This window comes from Fringilla coelebs (assembly GCF_963513975.1).
Source record: "Fringilla coelebs genome assembly, chromosome: 1".
In the NCBI taxonomy this organism is placed as follows: domain Eukaryota; kingdom Metazoa; phylum Chordata; class Aves; order Passeriformes; family Fringillidae; genus Fringilla; species Fringilla coelebs.
In genome coordinates this window covers 106,640,128-106,664,552 of record NC_140028.1, presented here as the reverse complement: position 1 = coordinate 106,664,552, position 24,425 = coordinate 106,640,128, and the positions used below count along the sequence as shown (strand labels likewise).

Below are 24,425 nucleotides of genomic sequence, written 5' to 3'. Positions count from 1 at the left end.
AATAAGGGAAATGAGTCTTAAATTAGGAAAAATCTAGGGTTTGATGACTGTAGAAGAACAAGTGTACCTCCACAATGATGTTTACTGTCACCCACTCAGTAAAAATCCAGCACTTGTAGATGAGCTGAAATATGCATGGATGTGACAAAGCCTAGCTGAAGCCATGGCATGGGAAAAATAATGAAGAAGGGGCATGAAGTTACCAATATACTCACACCACTTCTCTCAATTGCAAATAAAAATTAGAAAACTATCTTACATAGCCAGCCCCATGAGCTCCACTTCACCCAGTGGAGCAACCATTTCTTTCTGACTGTAACCAAAGGATGAGAGGTGAGTACAGAGGTGTTCTGTGGAATTGTAGGGGAAAGTCCTGGAAAACTTTTCTCTGGGGTGGAAACCATAGATCTTATTTGACATCATCCCCACCTTTTATGCCCACATTACATCTGCATGAGGTGAGGGGAAACAACTAGAATAATATTTTTATGCCATTTTGCACAAGTAAGAAGATAGAGAACAGAAAACGTAAATGGAAAATGATCCAGAATATGAGTGCTTAAAAACTTGGGAACTGAAGAGAATTTAAGTGGCACAGGGGGGCTTTCTGCTGGGTGAAAAGGAACAGTTGCCTGGCTAACAACAAGCAGAGACAGATGTACCAGGTTTGAAGGGAAGAATCCAAGTGTTTAAACATAGGCAGGTAGTGTTTTCAAGATTTGCTAAGGCATCCAAGCAACCTGCAGTGTTCTGGAAGGGATGATGCAGAGGATAGAGACAATCCACCCACCCATCTGGAGCAGCAGCTGAAGGCTGGAGTAACCTCAGCAACATCTGGAATACTGGCACTAGATACCAGGTGTTTAGATGCCAGAGTCCTTGGTATTTCTTCCTAAATTCAGGACTTCTTTTCTTGTCTGAACCTAAACATCAGAGATGATATCTCATGGCTGGTTGCTGACATTCACAGACTGACAGCTGCTGAGAATAAAGGATCAGCTGGCAGTTTGACTTATTGGAAAACTATGACAAAGCCCTACTTAACCATGGATGTGGGGTAGGTCATAGAGCCTGCATATGTTCCTGGCTGTTGGCAGGGGGCTTCCAAGAGTCTGGGAAGTTCTTCTAGACCAGCAGTAGACAATAGGAATGGGGAAGAAGGCAGCTCAGTGGGGTGAGCAGGGAAGGGCTGGGAGAGAGGACGGCTGCACTCAGCCCTTCACTTTCCTTCCTTCAGCAGGGAAGTGCCCCTATCCAGGCATTAGCATGAACTTTGCTTACAGCCTTGTAAGCCAGCGTGATGTATTTCCACATCTCAGAGATGAAGCTCCTCAGGGGAAAATATGGAATTTTATTACCATGCAAATCCAGTTGGGATGCTGCTCTCTAATTTTCCCATCCCCCTATCCTTCCCTTCTCTGCCTAAAATTACTTGGGTGTGCAACCATACTTTTCCATATTTCCTCTTGAAGTATCCCAGAAGCATTATTGGACTTGTGCAGATGGGTATACTCATTTCACTCTCTCCTTAAATATTAAAAATCCACACCCTGAACTTGCCTATCACATACTTGGCTCCTGCTCTTGAAATTATCACCTTTTTCACTGGATTTTTTGAATGGTATGCAATTATGATGGTTTTTTCAATCTATTTATTTTTAACAGGCTAATTCTTCACAACAACTCAAAAGATAAAGTCAGACTCAAGATGAAAAAAAATTAATCTGTTGGGTTCTGCCTCTGCATCCTTTATGCCCGTGACAGTTTTTTCTTTAGCAGAAATGCCTCATTACTCGATTTGGCATCCCACAGCATGCTAAGCTCCATCTTCTGGTAATTGCTGCTAAATGTTCAATTTTTTTCATCCCCAACCACAGTGGGAGCCGTTTTATAGCAGAGGAGATGTAAATACCACGTAAAAAGATCAAAAGGTGAGTCAGAAATTTATCTAAATCCCAGTAGCCTCAGATAAAGTCTGCCACCTTGCTATTAATAGATTACCACAAATAATGTGGGGAAATGGTTGATTGTGACGGGAGCCTTGCATCCTACAAAAAGTTCAGTATATCCCAAACTCACCAAAGATTTTTTTTTTGATAGTTTAAAGACTTGCATATAGCTATGAGTAAAAGGAAACCATTCTATGGTATTTAGACAGGAACAAAAGAAAACACAGGGCATTTCAAAAGCATTGCTGTTGCCTACCTCCTCTACTGCCATGCAAATTTCACTACTTTTATATATATTATTTCAACTCCAACACATACAATGCCAACAGATTTAATCCTAAAGGCATTTGCAGCTTGAGTTTCTTACATAAGGATCGTAAATCTAGAATGGGAAGCCTGAAATCGTTACAGTCACATATTTATAAAATCATATTCAATTAGGTTAAAAAAGTGCAATTTCTGTCATCATGTCATAAAAAGATGTGTTTTTCTCTCAGATCTACTATAAAGAAAAGCTCCCTATATTGTTACAGATAGAGGCTGTTTTCAATCAGTTACAAGAAGCAATCCAATTACTGGATGGTTTAGTGCAGTAACTGACTCCAGACTAATTTAATTTCTTTAGGTCTCTAAAGATCAATTGATCTGATTTGTTTCCCTCCCCAAAGGCTGTTTAGGAAAAAGCAGGCTTAAATACTTGGAAATGAAATACAAAGCTCTGTGTGCTTTCACACTACTTAGGTCATTTGGAAAAGCTAGAACTCAGGATAAATGAGTGCTGTCTTGGCCCCAACATCATGGGATGCTTTACGGGAGGCCATTAGGATCACCATGCCACACTGTAGATTACACACACACGTGCTGAGTGCATGCCTGCTGAGGGAGCAGTGCAGGGAAAGTATTTTCACAGCTTCTAGAGAACTAGTCAGTTTTCAAGAGCTGTGCAAGTGTGTTTTGGCCTTCACAGTCTTTTCCCTGGAAAATAAGTATTTTTCTCCAGCAGTGATCTTATAGTTTCCAATTACCCTGAGCAAGAGTCATGCTGTGCTACTCAAGATTCATCTATTTGCAATTAATGTTGCAGTGGACATCAAATAAGAAATTCTGCCTGTTGTCATATCTCACTTTGCTTTGTTTCAGATTTCTTTAAGTGATTTTGCTGGCGCTAAGATGAAACCTGTAGAACAGTGGGCACTTAGAGAATGATGCCTTCATGTGCCTGAGTATTTTAAAGGCAGAACAGAATAAACCCCTTGATATTTCTGCACCATTTGTATGACTTAGGCAATTCTCAAACACTCTCTTGCCAGCCCACTTGCCTGTTACACTTTTGTTATCTCATGGCTTGATGTGTTGTGCAGCAGGTCTTGAATTTTTAAATAATACTGTAATAGTAATTAGGGCTAAGCTTTCTCATTTAAGTCAAAATCAGACCTCACCCAAACCTGGGCTCTCAAATCCAGAATTTTAATGTAAGTTTAATACTTTTCACATTCTGTTTCTTATATTCATTGTAGGCTTCACATTTGTCTGCCTTATCTTTCTCGGCAACATTTGTGCCTGGGCTCGGCTGCCTGTCTCAGGCTCTATTCTTACACTTATCAATAAACAAAAGGGCACTGCAGCTTATGCTCAGCATTTCTGACTCCATGCCATGTGCTGTTATAATAAGATGTCCTCTGGAAAAATTCCCTTCATATCCAGCACCATGATAGTCAGTTCATCTGCACAGAGGTAACTAAGTTTTTCTCCCAGCTTATCTGTTCAGGCTCTTTCCGCCCTTGCAAAGCTGTGGCGTTAGATGTCTCTCGTCTGTAAAACAAGGAAACCTCTTCTGACAGGTCCTTCCTTGGCTATTTATTGCATACTAACCTGAGCTTTGGATCTTGTTTACCTCAGTATTCTCTCAATACAACAGACCCTGCTATTTTATTAAATTTGCCTCTTTTGGTTTTGTTTGTTTGTTTTCATTTTCAATAAAGGCTTTCACTTAAGAAACAATTTTCAACAATTTTGCAAGTGTGCACTCCAGCCTACAAGCTTTCTTTACACAAATTACTGTTCTTCTACCATTTACTCAACAGATCACTTATGATCCAGTCATAAGTAAGGTGTAAAGGATACCACTATTTTCCATCCATGGGCCTGTTTAGATAGATGTACTTTTGAACTGCTGTAAAGACTTTCTCTAGCTCTGTGTCTATAACTTCACTGAGCAGTTTGTCCCCTGCATGCACCTGTGAAAAATGATTCACAGATACATCTGGATGGCTCCACATAGGAGCCTGGAGGGTTTTGGCCTCTCCAAACTTTCTTTCATGATTGTGTGCTCATAGGAAAAATTGGATGTGCTATATCCATCTCCATCGAGTTCTCTTCCAGCTTAAAGCAGCTTAATTTGCTTCATTTGCCAAGTTATTTGACACGATACCATAAAAATGTGACGTGCTGGAAAGCTACCAAGAGATTGAAGTTTATTTCCTAACTCAGCTGTGGGTTAATGCTTCTGTCCCTATGGCAGCAGTTGCTTGTAATGAGCTGTACACACACAAAACAGTTTCCAGATAAAGCTTTCCCCTGATGCAGCTTGTAAGACAACTTTGGTGAAACAAAAATGGCATCTTTGTTGTCAGAGTGGGAGTTAGGGGAGTCATCCTGATGGCAGTAATTGCCAATTTGGTGTCAGGGACTGCTGAAGTGAATTTTGGGATCTCTCCTCTCTCTTTTCCACTATGTTGAGCAGTGGGGAGCTGTAAATATGTTTTTCACAGGACCACTGCCCTTGTTTCCCATTGACCCAATTCACAGCTCTCAATAGGATTAAATGGCACGATAAGAAAAAAAACCTTTTCATTCTGAAGTTGTAAAACTGACCCTCTTCCCCCTCCAAGAAGCCCCCTGAGGAAGACGGATATATTGGCCCCAAATGGAACAGATGTCAAAACTCAAAACAGCTCTTTCTTCATAAAGTTTATAAGTATTTTTAAAGGATGTGAAGGAGTCTTACTATATGCAGCAAGATAACATTAAAATGCACAGGTTCTCAGGAGTTGAAAGGATGCTTTTCCTACAAACTCTCTCTTCTCTTTATCTTATCTGCATGGAAAGTAAACAGAAAGTCCCCATTACCTCTCGATATCAGTGAGTCTGGAAGAGTCACGGAATCCTTTAGCAAAAGGGTTGCTGTCAATTTTCAACTTGGTTATCTGGGAACACAAAAAAGAGCAATGTTACACGAATACAGTGTCAGGGCACTGCAGCCTACAAAGTGTTTGCCAATCCATCCCCTGTGACTTCGCTGCTCATTTCATCCTCGTGCCTCGTGCGCGCGCGCCGCTCCCGAGACGTTGCAGAGCCGAGGAGGCCAACCGGGCTGCGCTGCACATGTGGCAGTGGGAAGACCAAAGGGCACGGCAGGCTCAGCCTTCCCGCTGCCTGGAGCAGGAGGAACCCACCCGCAGACAGCATTACAGCTTCCAAATACTTCACCGACATCAATCAGGTTGTCTTTTCCTCAGGCAGCACAAATCACCCCGCTAACAGCTGAGCCTGCTGGGTGGAGCTGCTCATCCACCAACACAAGCCCCAGTGACCTGATGCCAGGGCTTCACTTCACCACCACCTTTTCTTTTTTTACTGGGATGGAAATCTTCTCAGGCAGGCCTACCAGCCACCACATAGGGGCAGTTTAACTGGTTTTGTATGAAAAGAAGCTGAGGAAGGGAAGGGAAAATATGGGGAGAGCTCAGATTTAAAGTGACAGAGCTTGGATCAAAGGAGTAACCCCACTAAAACTATCACAGTCTTGAAAAACCACAGATCATGAATAAAAACTTCTTCAGATATAAACCTGCCCATTCATTCAGTCAGCCTTTCCATTTGGCTGAGGAACCCAATTGACCAGGAAGCCCTCCTGCCCCAAAACATCTGAGCTCCCCTTTGTGGTGAAACTTTTCAGGCATATGGTGGTGGCTTTCAATATGTTTTTTTGAGGACCAGGAAAAAAAATGCACCATTGTTCTTGTGAAATTTTCTATCTATCCAACCAATTTAGATTTGGTGAATAAAATCTGAGACATCATTGTAATATTTGGATTTTACAGCCATTCTTCTTCCAAGAGCTAAAAATAAAATTGTAAGTGAGAGTTAGAGCTTGATGAGAGAAAACACAGGACCCATCCTGCAGGGCAGTGAATGCCATCAGCTCTAGCTTAAGCCCATGAAAATCAACAGCTCTCAACATTTCACATTAAGGGGCTTTGTCAGCCTGACTTCCCTCAAAAAACAACCTGTATCAAAGAGGCTACAACCTCATTTTTAATAACTGGGCCTCAAGACTCAGGAAAAAAGAAATGGGATCTTTTCCAAATCCTCAAACAATGAAGCACTCTCATCAAACAAATATATTTCAAAATGGGGTGGCTTCTCCCCCAAAATAAAAAAAAAATACTAAAGAGGACAAATATATACTTATATAAAATGTAAAAAAATAAAGAGGACAACTGGAAACAACTTTTAATTCTGGGAAAGAGGTCTTCTGAGGAAAACACAGAGAAGAAGGGACATGCTGGCAAAGGGAAATTCTGAGTTTTTAATTAAGGGTCTGTCAGTGGTTGAACACCATGGACCTGTGTGCTGGTGGAGGGTTTGAGGCTGTCTCATCACTCATATCCAGCTGGTGGAAACAACCTTGAAGCCTCGTGACAAGGACCTTGAAACAGCTCAGAAAATTAGTTATGGGCTCATTCTACTTCCAAGACATCCATAAGCCCTCAGCTAATGGCTGATGTCGCAGAGTGGCAAGTTAGTGCCTCAGATGCAGTGAAGATTTTTATGGCAGCATTTTGAAAACCACCTTGAAAAAAGACAAGCTCTAACTAGTTCCATTGACTGAGATCACCGACACACCAAGCCAACTGCACTACAGAACAATAAGGATGTCTATTCATCTCTTGAGCATATTTTCACCAATCAAACTTCTATCTTCCTGATATTAAAGTTTTGGTATGACATCACAGAAGAAACTTTTTGTATCCACCAAAGCCAGATGAGACTCGCAATCATTTATGGCCATATTTTTCCTGAGAGACTGTCTCACAAACAATCAGAGAACATCTGCTAGAAAGCATTTTAAAATGAAATCTGACCTACAATTCAACTCTGTGGCAGTGGTTTGACTGTTTAAATAAATGCATGCCCTTTAAATCTTAAATTATGAGATAGTTTGTTGAAAGTGTAATGTATTTAGCTTTTATCTAATAACCTCCAGAAATGTAATCAATCCCTCCTTAAAATAGTTCTGAAAGAAATGGCAAAAATGAAAAAAGGCTCCATTTTCATTAGTCATAAATAAAATGACAACATCAACCTCTAGGGGTTCCGGAGATGTTCCATTGAGAAATTTTCCAGGACTCAATGTATGTGCTTTTAGTTTAGAAACATCTCTAGTGTAAATATCATCGGTAGACAAAAATCCATCCTACAGAAATAAATTCTGGGTTTAGCTGGTTTTGTGCCTGTTACTATTTTGCTGGTTTCTAAAGAAAGTTACATGGAAAAATCTAACTGCCTGTCCAAACATTATTTTCTTGAGATTGCCAGGTGCTGAGTATGTTTTCTACAGCATTCAGGTGCAAATCTAAGTCTAAATCAATACATTAAAGCCTTAAAGCAGGATGTGGGGTTTGTCATGAGGACTGACTTAATATTACTAATATTATCTTCAGAGCTTCCTTGGCACCCTATGTATTAGTATCACTTTATTCATAGCATTTCAAAAGTGCTTTTGCTTCATATTTGGAAATGACTACTTCTTTAAATAATCTAGCAGATACATTAATGCTCTGATGCTGCCTGCCCACATATTTGGGAATTGCCTATGTTTTTCTTATCTTGAAGGAACTAAGGAGCAAAATAGGTGGGTTTTTTTGAAGTACCATAGTCGGTAAGTCCTTAAAGCATGCTCTGAATCACACTGAAGGCAGCAACATATTTCCACTGACTTAAATATTAAAGTCTAATCCACCATCAAGCAGAGCCTATGTTCTCTGATTGTTTATAGACTTCCTAAAATTACTCATTAGCAATCCATTGTTATGATCTCCTCCATTTTGTATATATTATTCACTGGCATGCAAATTGAAATTCAAACATCTGGATGTAATCTGGGCAGCCTCTGAAAAGCATATCTCTGAGTGATTTTTCCCTACGTTTGAGCTTTACAGCTTAATTAGTCAACTTTTTAAGCCCATGAAATCATCATGTGCAAACCAGAATCTCTCTCAGCTCATAGCTCGTGGCATGAAAGATCACTGTAAATAAGAACAGTTCTTTAATGAGCTATAATTAGAAAATGACTAAATGCTAATATGCAAGCAGCTTTGTTTAGACAGAGGGGAAGACAAAAGAAAGCCTCCTACTTGCCATTTTTACTCTCATGAATAATTCTTACTGCTCTTTGAAGTCTGTACTACTGCTGTATCTTCAGGAATTACTCGTGAATATGAATAAGATTGGCATGGAAAGGTAGGTTATAGCAGGAATTTTCCTAGTTTAGATTGGGCAGAAGGGAGTTTCCAGCAGGGTGGGATCTAGTTACATCTGTGGAAATTAGCAATTCTACTCACCAATTGATTCTGGTAGGCAGTAACAGCAGTAAAAACTGTCTCTGGAAAGATGAATGTTCTGAACTCTTCTGATTTCAGATTTAGCAAAGAAGCTGTGTGATCCTTCTTCTTAATGATGTGCACCCTTGGCTGGTACTTGTGCATGGAGTTCAAAATGATCTGCAAGGAAGAATGACAGAGCACGTTCCTGAGAGGAAGGCTGACAGGGTCCTAAAAGGCTATAAAACCAGTGGGGAAGGGGGGAGGAAGGGAAAGCATCTGAAATCTACCCAGCCAGGGGCTGGTTTTCAGAGCAAATTCTCCAGCTCCTTTGGGCAGTTCCAGGAAATGAAGGTGGAAAAGCAGGCATCCCAGGAGCTGGTCTCCTCTCACTCCCACGCCACTGGTGAGCATGCATTTCTTGAGGCATAAATACCTGTTCCTACAGGTGAGGTGTTTTACATACAGAATTAGTCACTGCCAGAGTGTGCCCTGGTTGGCAGGTGTGAATATGTAACTCCTGAAAGCTAATGGCCAAGAGCCCCCACTTGCAAAAATGCGCACGTGCAGAATGAAAACAGTCACAAATCCCTCAGAAAAAAAATGACGGAAAAAATTAGACCCATCCACAAAACCTACCAGCAGCAGCACAAACCATCTGACCAAAAGTAAAACTCCACGTAGCCTTTCACTGTGGCAAACCTTTAAAACAAACTCCTTTGGGGGTGCTCATCACCACAGACTACCAAAAATGAGAGCAAGGCGGAAAACCAGTATGGAACCCCCAAATGACTGGGTTTTGCTATTCTATCCTCATTAATAATTGTTTACGAGCTCCCAAAACAATTCTAAACCTAAGGTACCAACCAACCAATTTCAGCGTTGACTGGAGTCAAACCAAGAGTCCCCTTGCTTTAGTTACCACTGGCTGGAGGCCGGTTTGGCGGTCTCTAACCACAGTATTACAATATAAGAATTAAATACAGAGCTCAGCTCACACCAGCCCTTGTTTTGGATATAATCACAGTCACAAGACAAAATTGGCAATGGTGTGGGTGGTTCTATTTTGCAGGGGCCATAACGACATTACAGTCAGCTCCGTACATCTGGAATAGCTAATGTGCATTCCTCAGGAAGCGTTAACTTCAGCTGAAACATAGCAGGAGCAGTGCAGTATTTCATGCTAAGTCAATGAGAAAGGTTGCACATTGCATTGGAGTGGAGAGCTTAGAGACAGCTCTATCGTGGCTACAATTTCCATCAGTGTTTTTCTCTGCCGCTCCTTTGGGGCCAAATATTGCCAAGACTCACACTGGGACTTGGGGGGAGGCACAGAGCAACAGGAAAGACATTGCAATGACAGTGAACTATCATCCTAAAAGTGTGGCATGTTTGCTTTAACCAGCTCAGGTCCTTTTCCAAAGCACTTCACCATTTTATATAGGAACGCACACACGGACCTTGCCTTTAATATCCTTCGCACTTTTCCCTCTCTTTGTAAAATTTTGTCTTGCCATCCTAGTTAGTTGGCATGCTCTAAGCGGATGTAAAAGATGTTTCAAAGGAGGGTGTGTGGATGGTGATGAGCTTACTGAGGGGCTGGCCCACAGACCTTGGGGCTTTCCATTGCCTTCCATTGCCGTGATATCCACACTAAGGCATTACATCTGAGCAGCAGTCAGGCGGAAGGAGGAAAAAGTTGAGAGCAGCTCCCACACATGCCCTTTCCTTTCACTCCTCTCTGATTGCAAATTGTGATAAATGAACTACATTTCTCAAACAAGACCATGTAATCCCTAATGAAAGTTTTCCATAAAATAGGGTGCACATGGGTAACTTCCCTTGCCCCGGTACTCTACATTTCTCGTTCTCACCAGAGGCAAGTCTGGTCATCATGTACAAAACAAGTACTGAAGGCAGCCAGGAGGTCACAAAACACCCATGACCAAGGAAAATGTCACCATTTCCTTCGTGTGAGGGTTGGTATCTGTAGTTCCCCACCTCCACCCCCACACAAGCTGCTGGTGACACCCAGAGACACTCCTTAATATCTCTGTTAGGACCATATGAAAACAGCCCAAAGGAGTGAGATTCACAGGGTGTTCCTCACAGAGTAGACTCCAAGTGTGGCCTCAAAGTCCAAGCAGTCCCCTCCTGCATGGTGTAGCTATCAGAAAATCCCTTCTGCCAGCTCAGTGACAATCCTGCTGGCATGTCCCAGGAGGTACATCAGGTGCCCATTTTTCATGGCAGCCCCTCTGCACACACTTGCTGGCAGCCACGGGCCCTCAGCCACCCCATCCACCTTTGTGCTGACAGCCTGAGTCAGTGGAGATGACCAGGATACCTCCTTACAGGATCCTGATTGCTGTAAGGTCAGGCAGGTTTGTAGGCATCTGGCTCCCACTGGCTACAGACAGCCACCAGAGGCAATCTGGGTGCCAGCTGCAAAATTCCAAAGTGGTTTTGAATTCAGGAGCTGTGCTGTGAGTGCTATTATTCACCAAATAATAGCATTTCCATGTAAAGTTTTCTTTGTGAAAGGATGAAGGTTCCTGACTTGTGCCTGGTTGACTAAAAAACCTCGGGCATAACTCCTTGTCACTATTCCATGACCCCTTTTCAGTTTTCACAGTTATTTATTAACCATGTTCACAGCTTTGAGTTTGCTTTTTCATAGATTCATGTGTTTGAGTAAATGCCAAAAATAATGCCAAGTACATTATTATAATAATGTATACACTCATGGCTCACCTCACCATAAACCAGAAATGATAGTGCTCCAATGAAGGGCAATGAAAAGTCCTAAAGAAAGCACTCTGTGTGAAAAGTATCACTAAAAAAATGGGGGGGTGGGGGTGGGGGGGGGGCAATGTCACACTCATAAATATTTCACAGTCAGAAAAATGGCAATTTCTTGCTCAGCTGTAAAAATCTAGAGATAGGAGCCATTTCCTTCCTCTGGAGAGGATATCTGAAAGTGTTTCCATGCAGTGAGCTGTATGCCATGCACACAGAGATAAGACTTCTGCCTGAGGCTTGAGGAGAATTTGTGCATAACTCTGGGGTTACACATGCTGCTGAAGGTAGACAATCAGAAATGCTTGCCAACCCCAAAGTCTCAGAATAAGAGAAAACAAACATATGCTAGAGCAAACAGCAAACAAATGCCTCTCTTCTCTACTTCTTCCTTTTCAGGAAGGGAACCACCCTACAAATAAACCACAATTACCTTAACACCCAAAACTGTCTTCTGGACGGTGAAGAAAGCAAACAACTAGAACAAACTGGAATCAGGCTGGATCCATTTTCCCTACCTGTAACTAGTATTTAAAGGCGTCTTTTGGGTCATCCAAGCTTCCTCAGGACTCAACATGCCTTATCAAACATAATTAAAAAGTGAAGACTGGCTCTTTAAAACAGAAGGGAGCGATTTTAGGAGCTTTCAATTCTCCTCTTCTCTTCATACACAGGAGTTTGGAAATGCCTTGAGCCATAGTAGAGTGAGCCCTCCTTAAAGACTCAAGAGAACTGATTTCTTCCCTAATTCTACTGATCATCCACTGATGGCATTTGCATAGCTTCAGTAAGGCAGCACATAAAACCTGACATCCTAATTTGGAACATAAAGCCCCACAAAATATCAAAAAGAGAGTGCTCTGTGAAGGGGTAACACCTGACACTCAGATCAACACAGGATCAAACCTTCAGGGCTTATCCTTAACTGAGCACACAAAACTTTCCATTGTCGCTGGCTGTCCAGAGCCTTTGTGTAAAGAATGGGATCAACCTCGGCTTCTCCGGAAGCGAATGGGAAGGCTGCGCCTCCAACACTAGGGATCATTTTCTCCTGCTGCCTGTATTTGAGACGATTACGTCTTCTTGCTCTGCCACATGTCTCTGTTCCCGACAGCTCCTCAGACCCACTTCTTCTTCCTGCTCCTCTGGGCTTCTGGGAACTGCAGCTCTCCTAACTAGCTTGCAATATACTGCTGCGAGCCCTTTATTAGAGGCACACATGGCCCCTGTTATGATGAAAAATGCTCCTTTTTAAGTGCTCACGTATACTGCTCTATCATCACTCGGTGATAGAACCCACAAATCTTCAGCTTTGCCCTTCTACAGATTATGAAATAAAAGAGAGGAAAAAAGCAAAACCATTCTCCACTAGTCCTGAAGGGAACAACGGTGGGGACTGGGTTCAAGAGCAATATACCCACAGATGGATCTCTACAAAAGAACAACACAGAGGCATCTATCTGCGCTTTCTTTTGTTTATTTGTTTGGGGGTTTCAGCTGTTTTTGATGCTGCTTTTTCCAGGATATATTTTAAATGACCATGGCTGTGATTCAATTCTCAGTTCTTGAAATGAGTGGAAATTCTCTTTTGGATGAGAAACATTTGCACAAAACGCAGCTGAGACAATTGGCCACTGTCTCTCACAGCCCAGGCATTAAATACCACACTAGGGAAGGGATTTCTGATACCCTGCATTCAGCAATTATACAGCTGAATTAGTTGAATGAATTAGTTACCCCTGCACATGCTTTAGAATGCAGCACCATTTCTCTCTTCCCAACACCTCGTTTACTAACACTGCATTTGTGCTCGTTCTTCTAAACTGAACGGCCCTGTTCTCAGCCAACAATACTTTCAAATCTGTCCCCTTCCTCCTTCTGCCTTCCTAGAGAGAATCACCAAGTCCAGAGGCAACAATTTTAGCTGTTTCTTTGCAATTTGAAAGCACTATCTAGTCGTTCCTGCACTTTAGAGGCACTTTTATGGAGAGAACAGGACAGACAATACCTATTCCTGCCAACTACCACTAGGCACTCAGATAACTACAGGAGTTGTCCCCACTGATGGAGCATTGCAGGAACCCATGGCAAGCAGCTCAGAACCCTATTCACCATCTCCCAACCTCAGGACTTGGGACAACAAACTGGCACCAATCAGAGCTGGGACCTGTCTCCTTCAGAGGCCCAGGCCCACCCTGTGGCACCTTGACTTGCAGGTAGCCTACAGTTATTTCAAGGGCAATTGAGGCACACTTATGTTTCATAATTCTATAGACCCTGCTTTGGTATCAGGGCAGTATTTTCTTCTGACTCTGAGCCCATGCGGCGATGAGTCTGGAAGTCTGGATGAGTCTGAAAAGAGCTTTTATTGACAGACCCAACCCTAACAGGTGGCCTGAAGTGACCTGTAGGGAGCTTCCAAGCACACAAATAAAAGCACGTGGGTTTGCTGGCCATGGCACGTGGCAGAGCATACTGCCAAGTCACAGCAAAATGAAAGCAGAAGCACAACAAAAGGCTCATCTGCCTTCTCTCTATCCCTTGCTCTGATGTTCAATTCCACCCTGAACTTGTCCCTGATGGATGTTTTTCCTCTGGTGGAAGTAGGAGCATGATTTGAACCATTGAACCAGGCTCCACCTTATGAAATTACAGAAAATCCTGACTTTGTTCCTCAACAACAAAGTAACCCAAAAGGACCCTTAAACATGTTAAACCAAACACATTCAAGCTTCACACAACATCTTCCACCCCTGTGGTATGAAGGGCTGGCTAAAAGAGGTGTAACTTGGGGGCCATGGCAGCCATTCCCTGTGGCAGTGTCTCTCCCATTTAGCCCTGTGGCACAAGAAAGCAATTCCTTGGTGATTTCTTTTCCCTTTCCCACCCATAGAGCTACTCACATGGCCATGCTGATCCAGCTCGTTGTTGGTGAGTTTGACTTTTTCGAAGGACACCATCTGCTTCAGCAGTTGCTCTCCTGTGAACGGGGAGTCAGGGTGCACATACAACCTAAAAAACACAGGGAAAATGCCTGCTCAAAATCAAATCTCACCTCTGGGCTTGTGTGTGGGCACCACCTCTATACGAAGTCAAAATGCACACGTTGTTTTGCTTTTAGGATATGCAGTGGTTTCACGGGTGTATACTGCTTCCTGAGAACTTAGGGTAATACAGATCTCCTGCTAGAACATGACACCATCTCTCCCAAATTAATGAACTCCTGAAATAAAGCTATTCATGAAGGACAGTAAAGCAGATGACTTATTTAATTCACTGGAACATAATTGAGAATCCTGTGTCTGAGTGCTAGACTGCTCCTTAACCATAACTATTATTTTATCCTGCTATCTAAAAATGGAGACATTAACATTCCCTGTTGTGTCTTTTCCCAAATGAAAAATTGATCATGTCTTTCCCCACAGCTGTACTAACAAGCACTTAAAATAACAATGACTACAACTCCAAGAGAAAAAACATGGTGTCATTACAGAGATAATGGGGGAATGCAGATAAAAATGCATTTTTCTTTATATGTAACATTAAGCCGTGATAATGATTTTAACCTGCACTCGATCACACGTTTGCTGTGGTGACGTCTGTTTATAAGAGGTTGAAGGCTGCAGTCCAGCACAGTGGTCTGACATGAAAAATTAGTTGCAGTTCTGCTATTAACAATCCTACACTTGGGAAATTAAGCAGAAGAAAAGGAAGCAAGAAGACATGCAGATACAATGATATATACATTATGACTACACTAATTACAAGTGCCGTGCTGTTTAAAAGCAATGATTTTATAGGAATAATGTATTGCTAAAAATTATTAACTCAGCCCTTCTTTTGTGAGGGGAAATTAAGAGCTGGAGTAGACCTTCAGCTAGTGAAACCAGCCCTGTTTTGCTACTGCCTGCATTGGTTATCACTCACTCAGAGCATGACTCTCATTTTGGGTGATGTCTTTGGCTTCACAAATGACTTTCTTCCATTAGGTGGGTGGGGCAGGACTGAGCTGCCAGGTTAGGAAGATAAACATTTGTCCTCGTTGTTGAGCTACGATTTTAGAATGGAAAAACCACTAAATGGTGGGGTGTAACTGTCCAATAGAGCACGCTGATCCCTAATCAAGCAATGCCCATAGCAAAGACGCTGGAGAGAGCAGTACTATTGCTCAAAGAGGAAGGAGATTTGATCCTGTATTCTGTTTTTGCCAGCAGAATCCCCAAGATGCAGTGAAACTAAAGTTTTATCAGCACAGCTCGCCTCAGATGTGCAGGATGTTTTCCTTACATTGATCCAAAGCACAGCTTGGCTGCTCTGGCTATGTCCATGGGAGGGATGCTGAGCCAGGATTCCTGTCACAATAAAATATTCCTAGCATGCAGGCGTCCTCACTGCTATCGACTCTGCTGATTGCACTGCAAAGCTCATAAAAAATGATGATCTATCTGAAATCCCAAGACCTGGACTCATGTTATGTCAAAAGAAAACTCATGAAAACTAACTTTGCCTTTCTCTAAAAAGCTGTGAAAATTTCAATATTTAGAGCCCTGAATTAGGGAAGGCAAAACAAAAAGAATGTCGAACATGCCCTGCAAATTTTCAGCCAGAGTTGTGATTTTTTTTTTTTCTTTTTGAGCCTGCCTCCTAATTTTGAGTGTCTGGATAGCTAATAGTGTTTACTGCGATCACAGAGTGTCAGACTCAGCGAGGTTTGGCTAATTGGGACCAAGAAGCCAAAGTATTTCAAATATGTGCAGGGAATGAGTAAAGACCTCCCTGTGCTGAAAAGTTGAGCACAATTGTTTTACACCATCATGGTTAATGCTTGGCACTGCTTTAAAACTACCAAGAGCGCTAACAAAAAAGTCACTGAAGGATGGGCACCGGAATATCAATTACTGGTTTACAATACAATAATAGACCTTAGTTTTCTTTGCCCGTTTGCTACACCCCAACAATCCCGCTGCAACACGGGGTTCCACCTGGTCAGTTACACCCATTTCCCAAACTTCTCCCACAGCCCGAGCTTGCACACCTCAAGGAAGAGGGTTCAACCCTTGCCATGGCAATTTAGCAATTTCTGAAGCAGAAGTTGTTGGCAAGACCACGAGTGTGCACGAGCAAACAGCTCAGCGAGATAAACGTGCACATTCCAGGGCGGCACACGAGGCTCTCCCAGAAGTTTGCCTGGGATCTGCTGCCTAAGGCCAGCCAGATGTGAGGGGCTCCTTCCTTCAATTCACAAAGGATTTAGGAGCCATATTTGGGTGTGAATTTGCTCTGCAGTATATAATGATTCATGATACATGCAAGGTTTAGGTACTGCTTCTTTCTTGTGTATTTTGGAATGCAACACTGCACTCCCTCTATTTACTTTAACAGATGGTCTGGTCCCTGTGCATGCTACTTTTATTTACCGTAACGTCTCAAATAATTCTCAAAATATAATACCTTTTAAAGGTTTCCTGGCTGGAGTTTTCTGTAAGTCTGTAAACACTAAGTTCATTAAACAAATTATTGTAGACAAATACAGTTTAAAAAAAATATATAGTGACAAACTTTTGAGGGAAAGAAATGAGACAAAAAAGGAAGAAGATCAAATAAAGGTACATGCGGAAACTTACTGAACTGACGTTTCACACAATCTTAACAATGTGGAAGACAAACACAAAATATCACATAGGAACTCCATCCCCAGATACCACTTTAGAAGATTTACAAAAGACTTTCTGAAAAGTATTTTTATTTAAGTGCTCATTGCAACATAAACTTGTTCATTGCAACATAAACTTGTCTTCAACACTGACAGCAGGAAGACAAGGATAAAACTGGTTTTAATAGAAAGTTCCCTGAAGGGCTAATCTTTCAAACAGAATCACGGAATACTTATTAATTTGAAAAAAAACCAAAAACCCCAAAAAACCCTACAAAACTGTCATAGTGTTGAAAGTTATTTGTATAATGGAAAGAGTAAAACCATCAAACTGGTTCAATCCTGCAAAGTCTTACAGCCAGGCACAATGCAACTCCTGAATTATTCCCCTGATGTCACTGTGTCTGGGCAGATGTAGGCAGTGATGTGTGTGGGGAGTAAGTACCTTGTTACCACTTCCCAGACACTGAACGCACACCCACACCTCTCACTGACACTCCTCAAGCAGGGAGAGCTAAAGCCCTGCATTTGGAAGACAAGAAATTATAACTTTGTTAAGGGTTTTGTTACTGAAGCAGGACCAAACTCGTTTCAAGATGGGAGAAGAACTACTTTTAACCTTTACAAGCAAGACTGAGGCCTCCCACCTGAAAAGATGCATTGACACTCTAGAAGAAGCACTGGTAATGCAAACACTTGCACGCTGAACCTCTTGACATCATTTTTCTCACCAAAGAGAAGTATAAGGAGGACAAAGTGCATAAATGTGTATGTAAGTACCGTCTACACAAAGAGAAAACAGTCTGCCTGTGCTCTGATCAACAGCCTGTTTAACTAAGCATCCTGAAAATGAAGCAGGAAAGGTGTACATTCACACATGGGGGCAAAGCATCCTGAAAATGGAGCAGCACAGATTCGCATTTGCACGTGGGAACACTGATTTGCTGAGGACTCCAAAAGTTACTGCAGTACTGTAAAAATAACTGTTAAACTTCAAGAAGGTTTTATCCAATACTCAGCAGGGCAATTGCTAATTATTCCAGTCTCTTGTCTTAGTTCTAGTATTTCCTTGTTGAGCAAGTCTATGCCAGAGACAGTGTGAATTAGAAATCTATTTAAAGGTATCCCAAAAGGGGCGTGAACAGAAAAATAAGAAGGGGGGAAACACAGCCTTAAAATTATTTCTGTTCTTCTGTTATTTCTTCTTTTGATGCTGACTCCTTTGGAGCAGGATCTGTGTTTTTTTCTTTGGGTTTTGATCAGTGCCCATTACAATACGTCAAATGAAGCCCTCAGACGTTAACCACACTGCAAGAAGGAGTTTTTGGCCATGAAAACAAAGCAGACATAACTCCTAGGTTGCTGTCTTTAATCACAGCTTCTCTGCTTGCACTTTTTGTTTGTTTACTTCCCTGAGCAGCCTTCCAGAGATCACCAGTCACCAAGATTTCAGTTCCACTATTTATATAAGGAAATCGCGCAGAATTTGGTGCCTATACTCAAACACCAAAAAAAAATTTGTTTCCATTTCTTGTGTTTCACTTATAATTTCTGCCTCTGTAATAAGCAAGTTCTTAACCCCAGGCTAAGCCACCTGGAGCAGATCTGTGCTCCTGCATGGAGCCCTCTGCAAAAAGTTTCTTTGAAGCCAGAGAGGCATCCACGTTATTTCCATATCTCCGGCTCTGACTCAGCAAAGCCTTTCGACATGTGCTGCAGTCTCACTGGCCTTGGGGACTGAAGTAGGTACAGAAGTGCTGGGCTGAATACGATGAAGTGTGGGTCTCCCCTGAAGTGCCCTCCCACTGTACAGCCCAGTGCTGCAGCCTCAGTTTCCCAGTGCTTAAAGGAATCAGTCATTAATTACATTAGTAGAATTACTTAAGAAATTAAATTTCTAAAGCATTTGTTTCTGTAGAGGAAAGGGATTTATTTTAGAAGTTTATTTTACAGAGGGTTTTTTTCCTGATGTCTCAGAATATGTCATGATCTTTTAACAAAAAGAAAAGTAACTGTGCTGAGGAACTGATCTGCACTTTGCCTGCTGCCTAAGAGATGATTAAAATCAAGAATAAAATCGTTGGTTAGCAAATGCTGGGTATGTTACAGAAATAATATCATTTCAAGCATAAACAGCAATGAGCTACAATTTATTTCTACTTTGGTTTGGCTTGTGGCGCCTGGATGGCTTTAAATTATGAGGTCAAATATTGAGGGGGGCAAATCCAAGAGACACGTCAATTTTTTTTTTTTTTCAGTTTCTTATCTGAATCATGACAAACTTAAATAAAAAAAACTTTAAAATCCCAGTACGTGTAAAAGAACTCTTAACCAAATTCTGCATGTCTTGGAATACTCAGTATAAATCAAATCTCAAGCAGAGATTTGAGGCCAGATTTTGCAATGCAAAAATTGTAATCAGAGTTTTGTAACCAGCTTTGTCGAACATGGACTCAAAATCTCAGAGCGCTGTTTGCAAACAGAATAGAAAGATTAATACAACATATTTCATGAAGGGGAAAAAAACAGTAAAGAGAAATAAAAGACCAGCAATAAAATCTACAAACCTTGCAGGGAGAGGAGGGTCAGCTTTTCCAGCCACTAACCAGGAAGACCTGTGGTAGGCATATCTATATCTTTTATTGTCCACAGGAACTATATCCATTAACACAATATACTTGGCCTCAGGATCCACTCCCGAGAAGGAAACCCTGATCGTAGGAAACATTCTCCTAAAAAAAAAAAAAATCAGAAAATAAATATTTGGGCAGAGAACAGAAATAAAAATCATCTGAAAAGATGCTAAAAGTAAGAATTATATTTAAGTCGTCTGCAAAAACTTAAAGGATTTATTGATTTTGCTTCCACATGATGGGAGTTAAATCTTGTGTCTCTCTGATAAGGAGACAAAAAGCAGCTTGAAATCGAAATTATATTTGGGAAGCAAAAAGAAAAACATGGTAAAAAGGGAATAAGGAAAGGAGAAATAGACTATTTGCCTGTTAGTTAAAAGTACACAACGATTTCAGAAAATAGTTGTAGCTAAGGTACATAGATACTTAGGAACTTGTATTTTCTTTCATTATTTATATTTTGTGGGATCTGTACTACTGTAAGGGAAATATTCCAAAATTATTTCCGTTGTTATTCTCACATATTTTACGTGAGTGTTTTCTTATGCCTGCTCACAATATTTTTGAATGGAGTTTTCAAAACTAAAACATTTCTTTTCAGTACTGTTTTGACAAAACACAATTTTAAAATGTAAGGTTATCCTGTAAACCAGAAATAAAGTTAATTAATTTTTGACAGTTTAAAATATTGAACTTTATATTGCATGTTTTACACCTATTTCTTAAAAATGAAAACATATACCGATAGAGCTCATCAGTTAGGAAAAAAAAAACCTTCAGGCAACTACGTTAATAAAAAGTAACTTCGGGGATTAAAAATCCCGAAAAGACATTTGGCTCCTCGGACTGCGTTTGACTGACCCAAACCCCACAAGCTTTACTGAAGAAACGGCATAGTTTGAGGTAAGAAGAAAGCCTAAAATTCTTTTGCGCATTTTTGCAACCGAGAGAAAAGAACAAACCAAACCAAGCTCTGACTGAATCACTTCCCCACGACCCCGCGTTTCCCTCGGTCTGTACCAACCCAGCGCCTCAAAATCACCGCGGGATTTTAGTCACAAACCTGATTATTACGGAAACAACTCTTCTTCCCTGCCGCCAGGACGCCCCGGATGGATTTCAGCCGGCCCCGCTGCAGCGCTCGGCACCTCGCTGCCGGCCCCGGCCGCTTCTCCCTCTGCCCCAGCAGGGCCCGCCGAGGGGCTGCGGCAAATTTGGGGCTTCACCCTCCTCCCCTTAACCCAGCCGTGCTATTCTCCCGATACAAAAAAAAAGCCCGGTACGGTTTCGGTAACTTTGCCCTTATTTCCCCTGTTCAAAGCCGCTGTTCGAAAGATGCGCAGAGGCAAACCCGGGGCTGCCCAGCCTTACCTCCCGGATTTGGTGATGATCATCTCGGTACCTAGTTCATGAAACTTGTCCCAGAGCTCTTTGGTCTCCAGGCTGCAGGAGATTTTGGCCATCTCCTCGCTGGGGATGATGGGGGTGGTGGGGATGAGGGGCTCGGTGCACAGGGAAGAAGGACTGCTGCTAAAATCCCCGTGAGGGTCCAGGCTGGATAAATCACTCAAAGGCTGGGCGCAGGAGGATTTCTCAACGAATTGTTCTGCAGGGTTTGAGGAAAAAGAGAGAGAGGGAGAGAGAAAAGGAGAAAGAGAGAGGGGATTCAGCCAGGACAATACGACCACCGAGAAAATATATTTAAAAAAAAAATATATATATATATACATACATATATATATATATATATGGCATTTATCGTTCAACTGCCCCCGCACACCCGGCCGATTCTTTAGGCTTCCGCTCATCATTTGAGGGCAGCGGTGTTGATTTTGGGAGACGAGCTCCGGGAAGAGCCCGCAGCGGCGCCGCTCCCCAGAGGCGCACCGGGAGCGGGAGGGACGCCCGGGGGGCGGTGGGAGCAGCACGGCCCCGGCCTCGCCGCCGCCCGGCTGCGATCCGCTCCGCGGGGCACGGCGGGGCAGAGCCAGACCTGCGCGCTGCCCCCCTGCTAACCGAGGGGTTCCATTAAGGTCGCTAATTCTCATTAAAACGGGAGCGTTGGGCGCCGAGGGGCTGCCGAGGGCCAGGGTCACGCTGGGGGAGCACGGGACGCTGCTCCCGTATCGCGCCGCTGGCAGAGAGCGCGACGCAGAAGGAAGCCCGAGCGCGACCGCGCAGGCTCCGCGCTTCCTTCGCGGGGAAGCGAGCCCCAAATACTAATTAAACAGCGGGCGCGGGCTCACCCTCCCGGAAAGCTGGCTCTGCGTTTCTCCCAGCCGGTTTGCTGACACTGAGCCCGCTCCTTTGGAGAAACAGGCTCCGGAGGAGCTGCGTGCGGCCGCGCAGCCTACGCGGGTGCAGTAGCTGCTGCCGGCGCGGGCCGCCCGCCACGCCTGGCTCCCGCCGGCGCTGTCGCCCACCCCCGCAAGCCCCGGGAGGCTTCGGGCGCTTCAGCAGCTCCCTTGGGAGTTTCCGCCGGAGGCGAGGCCGGGAGGGAGCAGGGCTCCGAGGGCTCTGCCCGGCCCCGCGATGCGGCACCGGGATGCGGCGGCGGATCCGCCGCCCGGCGCCAAAGAACGGGAGGAGCACGAACGCGCCCTGCCCCTCCAGGGAAAGGTTTTGCCTAAAGCTCCAGTTAATAAAAACCGAGTCACAGGCAGTGGTTTCCCTTCTATTTTTAGTTAAACGACATGAGGGAAAGGGTTAAAAAAAATGAAAAGTGAAATTAAATAAGCATTTTCAGGAAAAATACAAAACAAAACCAAAAACCCCAACCAACCCCACTAACACAAAGTTTAACACAAACCCATGTTAATACGCCGACCGGGAATACTCCAACGTTTCTGGCCTACATTAGCGTCCAGACTTAAAGCTGAAGTTCACAATGAATCCCTAGACTATGTGAAATCTTTTGAGACAGTTGCTTAGGTGCAGCAGACGCCGAGGAGCTGCCTTTTCTAAATTCTTTTAAGATTGAGTGTAATCCTGTTCATTGGCGCCCTGAAAGCTTAACACATATTTTGTAGTTTTCTGCGAACTCCTGGATACACGCAAGGATGACAAACCGCAGAAACTTGGAGGGGGGGGGGGGGAGGAGGGGAAGATGTTCAGGTTTTTTAAAAGCTTTCCGAATTCTGAATCGAGACAACCGAATAGAGCGGAATCGCTTACCCGAAAATAGTAAATGCTTACAAAAAACTCCTCCCGGTCTGTGTAGAGCAAAACAGCCTATATGAGCCTACACCGAGGAGCTGTTGAGTGACGGGATTTTCAGTTCTACGCACAAGTTTTACTACCCCTTGTAAGTCTAGGCACGACAGCGGAGAGTCTCTAATTTGACTTCAGAACCAGGGTGAATTTCTAGTATCTATTTAAGAGATTCATTTCATGTCAGCGAAGAGAAATTAAACTACCTTAGAGTGTGGGATTATTCTGCAAATGGCGAAGCTGGATAAATAAGAGGCATAACTGAAACTAGAGGAATTTAGGAAACTCTTCATGCTATAAAGCCTAAAAACGACCGTGGGTGATGAAGGCACTCAACCTTCAAGCTTAGGAGGTGCAGCTTTCCCCTCTGCAGAGGAAACCTTCGGGCAGGGGGAACACGCCGCTGCCCGGCCCGGCTGCCGGAGCTCTGAGAAGAGGGAGCCAGGGCGGACAGGACAGACGGACGGACCCCACCGGCGGTCACCCCCGTCCCCACTCACCCAAAGGCTTGATGGTGCTCTCGGGGGACTCCTTGTCCTTGGAGCTGCCGCTCGACATGAGGGCGGCGATGGAGAAGGCGTTGGCCCGGGAGGAGAGCTGCGGCTTGGGGGGCGGCGTGTACTCCATGGCCACTGTGCGGGGACGCGGCTCGGTGCGGCGCTGCCCGGACGGGGCGGGGGGAGGAGCGGCCGGGGGTGGCGGAGCCGGGATACCGGGAGCGCTCTGCTCCCGGCGCCGCGCGCTCCCCCGCCTTAACGCGGGGCCGCGGAGATCCTATCGGCCGGCGGCCAATCGGCGCCGGGACACGTCAAGGGCCCCGGCCCGGCCCGGCCCGGCCGCGGGGGAGGGGGCGGAGGCGGGCAGCAGCAGCGGCAGCAGGAGGAGGAGAAGGACGAGACGGAGGAGGGAGGGAGGGACAGAGGGAGGGGAGGGAGAGGAGGGAGGGGAGGGCTCTACCCGCCCGCAGGGAGGGGAGGGGGCGGCCAGCCCTCGGGACAGTTCCCCGCAGCCGCTCCCCTTTTGGGCACCCCAGCCCCGCTCCCCGCCGGGGCCCCGGCTGCGGTTCGGGGAGCGCCATCCGCTCTCCGAGCCCCGGGGGCGGGAAGGAGGGGGCAGGCCGCGCGAGCAGGGATGCTCCCGAGAAGGTCCCTAGGCTATTCGCTTTGCCGAGGCAAGAAACGGCGGAGAGGCGCTTGAAAGGATGAAATGTAATTGTGAATTTTTCTGGTGCGTGTGTGTGAGTGTCAATCTTCTCTTTTGCATTCAAATATTAAAAGAGCGCAGCTTTCAAAGCAGCCGTTTTCGTCGTTGTGTGCTTTCTGTTGGGACAGAATGTTCCTTAAGGCTGACCGTACCCTGCACCGGATCCCAAATATTGTCATCCCGGTGAGATGTACTCGCCTCCACCGACTCCAGGTGAGACCCGTGCAGCATTCCCTTCTCAGCCCAACCGGTGCGTCGGCCGCTGATCGCGCAGTTTTCTTCAAATCCGTTTCATCGGCTGCGCCGAAATAGATGATATTGATCAGGCACATAAAACAGAGAAAGTCAGGACGGGCTGATGGCACCCGTAAGT

General features: G+C 44.1%; 1 protein-coding gene across 1 annotated transcript in view; it reads right to left on the bottom strand.

Moving 5' to 3' along the window:
• Positions 1 to 23,563, bottom strand: part of TBX20 (T-box transcription factor 20) — a 35,618-nt gene extending 12,055 nt beyond the window's left edge. Inside the window, exons 1-6 of the mRNA XM_084207634.1 lie at positions 23,350 to 23,563; positions 21,011 to 21,245; positions 19,574 to 19,738; positions 14,257 to 14,365; positions 8,576 to 8,734; positions 5,079 to 5,155 (exon numbers count right to left, since the gene is read on the bottom strand). Coding sequence (XP_084063760.1) covers positions 5,079 to 5,155; positions 8,576 to 8,734; positions 14,257 to 14,365; positions 19,574 to 19,738; positions 21,011 to 21,245; positions 23,350 to 23,476 — 872 coding nt within the window. The 5' untranslated portion in view covers positions 23,477 to 23,563. The remainder of the gene's footprint in view (positions 1 to 5,078; positions 5,156 to 8,575; positions 8,735 to 14,256; positions 14,366 to 19,573; positions 19,739 to 21,010; positions 21,246 to 23,349) is intronic.
• Between the last annotated feature and the right edge of the window lie 862 nt (positions 23,564 to 24,425).